The sequence below is a fragment of the Vespula vulgaris genome, chromosome 19, assembly GCF_905475345.1.
Source record: "Vespula vulgaris chromosome 19, iyVesVulg1.1, whole genome shotgun sequence".
Classification (NCBI taxonomy): Eukaryota; Metazoa; Arthropoda; class Insecta; order Hymenoptera; family Vespidae; genus Vespula; species Vespula vulgaris.
Genome location: NC_066604.1, coordinates 3,054,327 through 3,067,090, shown reverse-complemented (window position 1 = coordinate 3,067,090; position 12,764 = coordinate 3,054,327). Strand labels below are relative to the sequence as shown.

The 12,764-nt window shown below is 30.3% G+C and overlaps 1 protein-coding gene across 1 annotated transcript in view; it reads left to right on the top strand.

Annotated features, from left to right (window-relative positions):
• Positions 1 to 391: 391 nt before the first annotated feature.
• LOC127070796 (metabotropic glutamate receptor 7-like) overlaps positions 392 to 12,764 on the top strand; it is a 37,259-nt gene continuing 24,886 nt past the window's right edge. Inside the window, 1 exon segment of the mRNA XM_051009233.1 lies at positions 392 to 648. Coding sequence (XP_050865190.1) covers positions 592 to 648 — 57 coding nt within the window. The 5' untranslated portion in view covers positions 392 to 591.

The window sequence follows — 12,764 nt, the reverse complement described above, 5'->3', positions numbered from 1 at the left end:
TTTTAGTACCGAAAGTGGACACAAAAGCGTTAGCAAAAGAGCTACCACAACGCATTTACGATCTTGTACGTAAGTATTGGACAAGAAAGCGTTATCTATTCTTGGATATATATTCGCTACTTTGTTACCATAGGAAAGAGTATTTATAGCAGATTGATAATTGTTACCATAGGAAATAACGTTTATCACTTGGTCGGTAACTGTTACCATAGGAAATAACATTTATCACTTGGTCGGTAACTGTTACCATAGGAAATAACATTTACCACTTGGTCGGTATAATTATAGACCATGTCGGTAATATGGTAAACTTATTTTTGATTCGCGTTTTCGTCAATTCTTATTGACTGACTTTTTACACTAATCGAATTAGTTTTCTTTTGCATTCCGGCGAGTAAATATCGAAAATCACTCTCGTACGATCGAACAAAATTAATCGAATTACGGATAAAATATTTCTGTAATAAAGATAATTAGCTTTTTATCGTTTTTATAGTTTACACGTTGGATTATGAAGTTGTTTGCGAGAGAAGAATTAGAAGAGAAGTTGCAGCGATTAAGGAAAAGTTTTGCTATATTTTATAACCTGGAATGGTGGAGTGTAATCTTCCTAATAATTTCCTAATGTCGTTTGCATCGATACTGCAGGTAAAATATGAATAATCTTGATAAATCATATAATCGATAATTAATCTACTTGTTCTACTTAAATTTTCAATGTGGAATTTCTTTTCCTTGGTTATTACGAAGGATGGTACATGATTCAAGTTACGACGTCGATGTAACTCGTCTATAATGAAATCTATATAATCTATTCAGTGGTTGCATCAGGAAACGCACATCGAAGCGTTAAATTATGAGAGCATAACGTCGTCTTCTTGATGCTTTAGCACGTTTCTAATTCACGAAAAGATTGATGATCGTTTTCCTCGAGGAGATTTTTTTCTTTCGCACAAATCCTTATATCCTTATATGCTCTCGCTTATTCCAATCTGACGAACTTTTCAACAGGTTAAGAAAATATCGATCGTTATGATATAATATATATTCATCACTTTCGTACGTCAATCATTTGGGATATCTTTTTTGTTAGACGCGTGCGATAGAGTCTGCCAAGTCTCGGATGCTTTTACTTCTTCTACGATCGTCAATCTTTTACTTCGAATCGTTCTCTTATATACTATATAATACACTAACAAGATAAGTGACGCATAAATAACCTAAGTCATTTTCTCTTTGGTCTAGGTATCGAATATAACTTTTATACGAAAGTTTATTTCTTCCAATATTATTAATATTATTACATAGTAAAAGTAATTTCTTTTTTAAATAAATTACAGTAGATCCAATTAATTTCATAAAATCGATAAATAATTATTTTCACGTGTGTTAAGGCGTTTGACGGGTAAGAAAAAAAAAGGAAAGGAAAAAGAAATATGTTTGTAATATTTGGGACTAATTAATCAGTAAGAATCATAAGACTTTAGCCTTATCGGTCAATCTAACTTGGCGCTTTTGTTCTTTTTTAGTATCCTTAGTACGGTTACATACTATCGAACAAATCACCTTAATGAGTTTCATGTTTTTCTCTTCTTAGTTTACGTCAATAGATACAAATTTATTACCAAAGGGAATTTTTTCGCGTAATCGCGATTATAATCTTTCGTTATAATTTTGCATTAATATTTATTAAATGCATCTGAGAAAAAGAGAGGGAGGGAGAGAGAGAGAGACAGAGAGAGAGAGAGAGAGAGAGAGAGAGAGAGAGAGAGAGAGAGAGAGAGAGAGAGAGAGAGAGAGAGATAAAGTTAGTAGAATTTAGTTGAAGCTTGTGTGCATAGAAGGATAATTCGATAAGTACCGTCGAATCGTGTTAATAGCTAGGATCTCGATCGTCATTGAATTTGGCGTCGACCGATCGTTCCTTCGCCATCCTATTTATGTTTCTACGGATAATCTTCTTACGAACTATCGAATTGATCGTTTACGAAGATCAACACCGATTTCATTTGGTGGCCATCTTGTCGTTTTTTAATCTCTTTAAAAAAATAGACATGAAATTATATATAAAAGTTCTATTTTCTCTTTTTTCTTTTCACATACAATTTATGATGGATTTTTATCTTATGACACACATACCATTTTTTTCCGTTTATAATAATGATGATGATGATGATGATGATGATGATGATGATGATGATGATGATGATGATGACAATGATGATAGAGGAACGATAAAAAAATAATAATAAATAAGATAATAAAAAAAGGATGGTAGGGAAATAAAAAGATAGCTCTTCGTAACGCGCTATTTGAATAGCTCTTGGAGAGTATCGACGGAGCACGATGGAGGTGTCGTCGTCGAGGGTGGAAAGCTAAAGTGAGGGTGGAACTTCGAGATGGACGCGCATGCGCAGGCGTATCCCATCTATAAGAGGGTAAGCTCGGTTCGGCTCGACTCCAGTCTAGCCCGCGGTACCGGGTACCGCGAATCTCTTTATCTTTTTCTCATCGTCTTGTCGTTATTCTCGTTATTGTTCCTGTTACCATAATCACCACAGCATCGTCATCGTCATCATCCTCATCATCATCTTCATCATCATCGTTATCATCATCGTCATCGTCATCATTATCCTTCTTATCATTTTATCATCTTTACTCCCTAACCAATCTCTTATATCCTTTTGGTTGTCATCATTCTTTTCCTTTTCTTTCTCTCTCTCTCTCTCTCTCTCTCTCTCTCTCTCTCTCTCTCTCTCTCTCTCTTTTTGTTTTTCTTTTCAATCATTTTTCACGACTTCCTTCGAGAAAATTATTACAATGATTTTTGAGATGGTTAATTTGTAAAGATAGATAGATATATAGATAGGTAGATCTCTTTTCTTGTTATTGTTTGTTCTTTTTTCGTTTTGTTTTTTCTTTCTTGACACCATGAGAAGGAAGCAGTATTCGTGCTGACGTCATCAGCATCATTCTCATAATCGTATGCAGCTTACTAGTAAACAACGCGAGAGAATCCCCATTCATTAAGATTTTATTTTATTTTACTTTTATTTCAATTGTTGAGAGGAGCAAGAGAAAGGTTTTAGAGAGACAGATAGATGATTTTATGATTTCTTATCTTCGTTAACCGAAGAGATAAAAAAAAGTTTTGCTTCTTTATATTTTCACAGCAGTTAGACGTCAACAGGCACGTCGTTTATGGATACTATCCAGCCTTCGTTCTCTGGGATTTAACGCGGATCACACAGTCTCTAATCTGATTCTTATTGTACATGCAAACCCTTTACTTGATATATATCTTTTTTCGCTTTCTTTCTTTCTTCTTTTTATGATTATCTTCGAGTGTCTATCGTTTGAAAGATTAACTACGAGATTAACGAGTTTTAGAGATAAGAATTTTTTTTCTTCCTTTTTTTTTAGCTTTTATCTTTTCTTCGTTTCGTTTTATCAACAGATAAATACAAATCGTTGTGAAATCGAAAGTGATCTAATCAGGTGTGTCGTTGCATCATATTTTTAAATTAAATGGTAAGTTGACGATATATGTAGTGTATACGTGTCCTTTTTTTCTCTGTGTCTGTGTTTCCTCTTTGTGTGTCCTATTCTTACCGATCGTGTTATAAAAGTACTCCACAGAAGTGTTGCGAAGTGTCGAAATGAATGTTGTAGTATCGGTAAAACGAACCAGTTTACTACCTCGTTGAAACTTTTAACCGAGTGTTAACGAGTATTAAAATCTTGTAAAGATCGGGAAGTAAATTCGTCTTTTTTTTTTCTGATAATAATTTTAATGGTAATAATGTATTTTTTTTTAATGTCCCTTTTACATATTAGATCGGTATTAGATTCGCATATTTATTTATCTCTAATTAATTTTGTTTAAGGAATATTCGAATAATTATTTTCATTGATCGCGTATATACGTGTATGCGTACACATATACATTACACATATATACATATACATACATAATCACATCGGTTTGAAATATTTTATTTTTGTTATTATTATTATTATTATTATTTTATGTGATTGATTCACTCAGATTAATTTGGAACGTAATAAAAGGCCAGTGATATTCTGCCTTTCGGTTTGAATCATTGGATGAAAAGCGATTGGCAACTAGGGGTTGGTTTAGTTTTCGTATAGAGAGAGAAAGAGAGAGAGAGAGAGAGAGAGAAAGTAAATCTAAAAAAAAGAGGAATTATTGGAAAGATGGGATACGGCGGTGTCTCTGGCAGAGAAAAAGAGAATAATGGAAGTGGAATATTTTAATTAAGTTAATTCGTACGCGAGTATGTGTCTCTAGTTGTTTCACTTTGATATATTATAATATACGAATGTTAGTATGCAAACAATGTAAACTTATTGTTGTTTATTTAAGAGAGAAAGAGAAAAAGAGAAAGAGAGAGAGAGAGAGAGAGAGAGAGAGAGAGAGAGATCTAGTGGTGTATTGTGTTTGATTGTATTGTGTTAGATTAAGAAATTCTGCAAGCATCATTCAATAAGTTGATATGGGAAGCTGGTGATAAGTTGATTATCTCATATCTCAAAAGGGAGTTTAGAAAAGATATGGGAAAGATAGAGAGACAAATATTGTATGAATGAAATCAGTTGGGCTTTTTTTATGACTTAGATTTTGTATCCTAATAAAGACAATTTTTTTCTCGATATAATTTTTTTTTATTATTTTAATTAGTAATAGTTTTTTTTTTTTTAATAAATATTGATTAGCTGAAAGTATAAGTTAGGTTTATAAAAATTTAATTTCATTATTATATATATATATATATGAAATATAAATATATGAAATATAAATATATATTTTTAATTATTTTTGATTATTAATATTTTTTTAAATAAGTACCTATAGATTGTAAATAAGTACTCATAGATCTATAGATCTTATGGTTAAATATTAACTACGGTTATATTCTAAAAATTATAATAAGGATAATAAAAAAAAATTGCTAAATAAATAACAAATTTTAATGAACATTTTAATTTAATCGATCGATTTCATTAATAAGTTTGTTGTATATTTGAATCGATACAATTGCAAAATAATATTAAATGAGTAATTATTATTTTTCATATAAAATATATAATATTTGTCTCTTCAAATCACATGTGCTCGAATCGGTGTAATAATCGAGAAAGGGGTAAGAAGAGAAAGAGGAACTATCGAACGTAACGTTCGATGTCGAAAAGTGGCCTGAATTTGAACGATTCTCCAGGGAGCGATGCCATCGAGGTTAATCGACTTACTAGGTCCAAAGCGTATTTCCGAAATTGTTTTTGCACGATCAAAGGTGTCTCCATTCTATCTCACACATATATATATATATATTATAAAATATATTTGTGTGTGCATGTATATGTATTGTACATATGTATGCGTACTATACTTATATATAATTTTTATTTTTTTATTTGATTTATTTTATTAACAATAATGAGTTAATAAACATAGTATATAATTATTATTATTTAATTATCTTTTTTGGCATCTAAGGAAAATATGGAAAAAGTATGTGATTTAAAAAGAGTATATTGAAATATTTCCTTGAGATAATCTAACAAATACATATAGTTCGTGTAAGTGGAAACGTTTGTTAGATAAAATATTTTATTTTGTCTTATATAAGATCGATCATCCTTTTTGCTCGTATTCGCGGACGAGAATCAGGATGAATCTCTCACGAGAAGTTTTGCTCGGGCCATTAATTTTCAGAGGACGCACGCGTTGAACTGTACTTTTTCTCTTTATACATTTTCCCTGAAGCGTTGCTCCAAAAGAGAAAGAGAAAAAGAAAGAGAGTACGTAGTAGGAATGCATAGAAATACATCAAACCATTGGCTGGATATTTGCAACTAGCCTCGAATTAAATGGCGTGGGAATTATTCCACGATAATATGAAAATAGAACGTTTGTGTTATCTTTTTCCTTTTCTAATAAATAAATATAAATATATATATATATATATATATATATATATAGAAAAATAATTGTAACTTTAATTTTAATATCTATTATTTATCTATTATTAATCTAATTTTAATGTGTCTAGTTTTTAAGATTTAAAAACATACATCTAAACATCATCTTTTAATTGGTAAAATATAGAAATCTAAAAAATATATGTGTGTATGGATATATATATTTTTATTTAGATATTTAGATTCTTAGAATAGTCTGATGAATGAGAGATTTAATTCCCTTGCGAATCAAGTATCTGTTGCTGGACATTCCTTCGTAAAGGAAGTTACTTTTGTGTGGCTAGTAGCCAAACGATTTCAATAGATCTCTCTGGAGAATAGCTGGATGGTAGAAAATGCAGATCTACAGGGTGGACTAAAACTTTTTAGATTATATCAAAAATTTTTTATAAGCCAATCTTTGTTTCAGGTTGTAAAAGTACAAACTTAAAGTCTCGAAAAAGAGTAATTGTCTTAAAATTACTTAGAAACTTTTGATTTACATGTAGTTAAATATTCTTGAGAATTTTAATTTCATTCATAGGATACATGATTTGATCTGCTCTGATCTGATATATATCGAACACGATCGATTCTCTTTTTTCTTTGTCTCTCCTTTTTTCTTGATTTACTTTCAAAAGCTGTGAGAGAAAGAGAGAAGGAGAAGAAGAGGAAGAGGAAGAGTTGAACTTTCTTATCTCGATAGAACGATTTCACGTTTTCCACAAGTTTAGAAGGAAAACTTCATTTCGGACTAAAAGTTTTTTAGGCTAACTACAAATTGACAACTTTTGGGAAATCGCGAAAGTTAAGGTGGAAATAATAAACTTAAATTCTTAGTTAAAATCGAATAGTTTTTGGATAATCGATTCCTCTTCTCGTTCTTTTTTTACAGTTTCATTGACTACTTAATTTTCTTTTCTTCTTTTTTGAGTATAAGTTATACACGGTTAAAAATATGAAAAAAATGTTGGATATCAAATAGTAATTAATTTTAGGAAAATAAAAAAAAATAGAAGTTTTACGCAAATTACAAATGATTAATTTGAAAGTATATATAGTATTATAATACGAAGAATTGATATATTTTTGTTTTGTTTTCTAAAATACTTTGACTTTATACGTGATTTTTAACATGAAGTAAACGAAGCGCCCGTCGGAGAATTCATCGGGATCTTCTACGTAGAAATGGTTGGGAGCTCTTTCGATAGGTAAAATTTCAATAAGCGACATCCAGACGAATCCCAGGCTCGTTCCAATTTCGTCGAGTACGAATTCGAATCCCTCGTAGGATTTTACTACGAACGAATAACGCTTTCGAGAATCGATTTGGATTGGAATCTTCGACGATGTTGCTCTCGTATTTTTACTCCTACATACACGCACATGTACACAGGGTGGGCCGAAAGTTTTTAGATGGACAAATCAATTACTCTAATGAGAAAAGCAATTACCCTTTGTCGAAACTTTTTAGGCTAATTTTTTATCTCGATTTTAAAACTATAAGTTAGACTTGTAAAAAAATTATTCAGTAATTTTTCATCCATCTAGGAAAAACACATAGGAATTTTTGATTCATCTTGCATATGTTTCTTTCTTCTTTTTATTCTCTATTTTTCTTCCGTAAAATTTTATTTTATATTTTGGGAATAAGAAAAATTTTCGGATACAGTCAAAGTCAAAAAGACGAAAAAAGAGGAAAAAAGAGAAAGAGATGTCAATTTAGAAGAAAGAAATAAGACAGAAGAGAAATCACATTTGTTCTCACATTTAGGATGTCAATCCGACAGAACTTTTTTCGTTCGATTCTTTTGTCCTTCTCAAATGATTCCTTTCTTCCTTTCATGAACATTCGTCGTTATTCTTACCTTTACTTTAGTTTTTCCTTACCTTTGCCTTTTTGGTTAAATTCCGGTCGGAACATTTCAAACTGTTCGTCTCGACTGGATTGACATGGGAAGGAAAAAGAAAAAAGAGAAAATAAAATTCTAACCGAGTAGGAAAAAAAAGATCGAGATATAAAATAAATATCTAATATTTTTGTTAAAAATTAAATAAATTTCACGAATCGATTGTCACTTCGGTAGTAGATCGTGTCAATTAGAGACCAAACTCGTTGGAGTGTTGCTGCCAAGAAAGTTTTTCTTTTCCTCTCTCTCTCTCTCTCTCTTCCTCTCCTTCTGTTTGGTCCACATGGAATAAGATACGTGTATCCACTTTGCTCAGTTATTCCAGTGGGATGCTGTAAAAGAAAATACTCGGGGAAAAATGTCTCGACGAATGTCGATGAGAAATTTGTCGGAGATTATATGTCCTACTATTTTATCCTACTCTAGTCGATGGGTCTTTCACCTCTGACCTTTTTCGTTCTCGTCCTTCCAAGAGAAGAGATTATGGAGATCGTCTCTTGAAGTCACTGAAGAGAGAGAAAGAGAGAGAAAAAAGAAAGAGATAAAAAGAGAGACCATAAGAGCAAACGAATGCGCATATTCGAGTATTTTTTTAGCCTCTTACGTTTATATCATAGTTCGTTTTCATTTCTATTCCATTTTATCTCTGTTTTAAAACTTCCAAAGCACGACCAAAAATAATTGATTTTCGTTTGGAGGATTTCTACGTTTTAATTAATTTTTTTTTCTTTTTTTTTTCAACTATATAAAAATTAATTTGAGGGATAAGCGTCTCGTAGAAGTAAAGGGTGGGTCAAAATTTCTTAGGTGATTTTAAAAATCACTTTCTTTTCCACTTATTTTTTATAGACAAATTTTCTTTCCATCCATCTTCTGTATAATAATTGTATTATATATACTTTCACGTTGTAATCGTCTATATCTTATTTAGAATTTTCTTTTTAGATTTTGCCTATTAAAATGAAAAATATAATACGCGATATACAGTTAATCAAGGTCGTTAGAGATTTTCAATTAAAAATGATCTAATAACCATCCGCACACTATGGCATATGGATGGTGAAAAAAGGGTCGAGAGTGTCTAGAACGATAAATGGAAGAAACGAAAAAAGAACGACTCTTAAAAAGAGCTACCTATGTAGCTGCAAAGATTTTTCTTTTCTTGGTGAAAGCTGAGCAGAGGAAAGATGGACGTGAGAAAGCATTATCGTCTATACGCGAACAAGCAACTATCACTGTGACGTTGCGTTTTTGTTAGAGATGTTTCCCTCGATTCAAAAGGAACAGACCCTATCCAACCCCCGTTCTCACCCCTCCCAATCTTGAACATTTACTACGATACTTTACTAGTAAGATAGATCAACGTTTTCGAAGAGACGGAGTACCTACGAACTTGGACAAATCAAAAGAAAGAAAAAGAAAAAGATTTACTCTGCTTAAGGTTTTTCATTTCGACGATCTTCTTTATAAATCTTATTTACTTGATTCATTCGATTCTTCTTTTTCTTTTCTTTTTCTTCTCCTTTCTTTTCTTTACGCTTGCACACGCGAATCGGATTTCGATTAGAAGTTTATCGAAGTTTACTTTTTTTAATGTTCTATTCTAATTTGTTTGTTTTATCATTAATATCATTGATAAAAGAGAGTTTATATTTTGAACAACGTAATAAAATTGTCGCATCTGTGTACATGTGTGATCGATCATGTTTCGAAGGACGGATTGAGAGTCAACTGGGAATCTCCATTTCCGTTTCCCGTAGGAAACATTTCCCTGTGAAGTAACGATCGCGAGATCGTTCATAAGCAATTTCCAAGTTGAAATTTCCTTCTCACTCCATTTCTCTCGTACGTTCGTTATTTTTTCTTTTTCCTTTTTTTCTCTTTGGAATTCGATTATAAAAATTCTTTGCGTTCGTGTATTTTACAATACATTCGAAACAATCATTGCAAAAAAGTCTAACAGAGTAAACCGTGCCAATTTTTGTTGTTATTGTTTGCAAAACAACGCCCTTTCCCTGAAACATCATTCTATGACATAACAGGAAATTTTTCTACAATTCCATTCGGTATCATCGCTTCGTATCGTGTCGTGTCTTATTCTATTCTAACAGTGACTCGACACAATTTTCATCAAAATGATTGAAAATCCTGTAACATCGAATGTTTTTTGCAAAATAAGATAAATTAAATTCGTAAGAATTTATTTATAAAAAGTTTATAATAATTTGTTTATAACAAATTGTTTATAACAAATTGTTAATTAATTATTAACAAGAAGCTGAAAAAGTAGAGAAAATTTTGCCCTTTAGAATGATATTTGTTTCAAATTTCTATGACTTTTAGTTCCGGAAATATTCTTATATAAGTGAAAAATTGTTTATTTGGTAATTTGTTTATCAACAATTTATTAATTTATTAGTAATTTTCTAAATCGAGCGTAATCTGAAAATTTTCTTTTCTGTTTGTTAACGAAATAAAATGAATTTAGTTCGTAAGAATTTGTTTATAACAAATTGTTTATAACAAATTGTTAATTAATTATTAACAATCGTTTGAACGAATAGAGAAAAATCTGTCCTTTAAAACGGTATTTGTCTCGAATCTCTACGACTTTTCGTTCCGGAGATATTCCCATGTAAATGAAATATAAAAAATAATTGTTCCTTCGGTAAAAAAATAATTTGTTTATAACAAATTAAGAATCTACTAATTTACTTAATTTTACAAATCTGCCACAATATCAATTGTTCTTGTTGACAAAATAAGATGAATTGAGTCGATAATAATTTTTTTATAAAAATTGTTTATAACAAATTGTTAATTAATTATTAACAATAAGTTGAAAAAATAGAGAAAAATTTGCCCTTTAAAATGGTATTTGTTTCAAATCTCTACGATTTTTAATTACGGAGATATTCTCATTTAAGTGGAAAACGTTTAAGTTGTCCCACTGACCTATATAATTTCATTCATGTGGCCCAGTGACCCACTGACCTACATAAATTCCGAGAATTTACGCATCCCAGCTGACCGAATTACTACTACTATACTATTACTACGAACAGCTGTAGTATAAGAATTATGAATGAAAATCTTTAAAAGGCGATATCTTCGGAACGAAAAGTCGTAGAGACTTGATTTAAAGACCGTTTTAAAGCGTAATTTATTCTTTATTTATTTAAATATTGCAATAATATTGTTATAATAAAATCGATTTTGTTAATAATTTTTAAAATTGAATTTTTTTCTTTTCTTTCGTTATAAGAACATAAGTATGATCGAATCATTTTAATTTTTATTATAATTATGTAAATTTTATTTTGTTTATTTAAAAAAAGGAATAAAAGATTTATTAATAGTGGCCAATATACGAAATTGAATTTTTATACAAGATATACATGATAGAAACTTTGAGAAAAAAATTAGATTATACACAATTAAAAAAAGGGTATACTTATATATAATATTCTCTTGTTCTTCCATCGACACTTTTATCATATCAACAAATTCACTTCTTTTTTCTTTCTCTTTTTCTCTCGTCAGTATAACAAAGATAAGGCAACTATGTCAGCGTATCGTTTTACGGATAATGGTCGATGCAAGGGTCAGCTTCTTGGTTTTAACCCATATCGACTTCAACGCTATTAAGATGTGAAAAAAGAGAGTTTGGCTTACCTTACGTTTCTTGAAGGAAGAAAGAGAACTAAAAAAAGAAAAAAACAAAAGAGAGAAAGAGAGAGAAACATCTATTCCTGTGTTAAAGTTGCAAGAAAATTCGTTGCACGCTCTTTCACTGTTACATTGAAAGTACAACATAATAGTATTTTCTACTTGGTGTAATTTTCTTCTCGACCTCGTTTTCTATTTTTTTTTCTTCTTTCTTTTTTTTGTTAATTCTCTCCCATTTTTCTCTCTATTTCTTCTTTTTAAATTATAAAATTATAAGAACTTGGGAACTTTTTTATAATCTGAAAACAAAATGGCTCAACCAATATTTATGAATATTAATATCCAATTTCTTATAAATAGATTCATTAACATATATATATATATATTATTTAAATTAATAATAAAATTATGTAATCTATAAAATGAATAAAAAAAAAAAATCCAATTAAATGAAGTTAATTAACCTAATTCGAATATGCTAAGAAACTATTATCTATCTAGAATGATTTTTGTCCTTGTTAACGCTGAAATTTATTATTCTATTTCTTGGAAAAAAAAAGAAAAAATAATAAAATAAGAAGAGGGTAGATAGAGAGACACACAGAAAATTAAGGATGAGAGGCATACGCAAGAACGAATTTTATTTTCAATATATATACGTACCTACACAACTTTGGTTTCTTTTAAAGAGGCACCTGCTAGAGACAGATATAAGGCTTACTTCTTAATTGGCCCGAATGATAATTATTCTACTTCTTCGCCTCTCTTTTCTTTTTCTTTTATCTTTTCCTTTTCCACTGTCGAAGATTCTAGCAGCTCGTTCGAAAGTCACCGAAGAAATCCAATTAACGACCAAACGGAAAGTTGTGCTTCGAACAGATTGAATTTTAGCCAATAGGTATAGTTCGTGATCTTTATCTCTATATCTTCTTTTTCTCTTCCTTCATCTTTAATATTTTCTCCATTTTTCTTCAGTTATTTTTTCTGTGCTTTTGATCCTTCCATAATTCTCAACACCTCCTAATTAATTTTTATTTTATCTTCGTTAGAATCATTGTTTTTATATGCTATAAATTGGAGTAAATGTTCATATATCTCAAATATGTTGTTTTTTTTTTTTGGACGATGTCATGTAATGTAATGTCATGTCATCGTTGTATTTATTTTTGTTATATTATATGACGTAATAATAATGATAAAAAT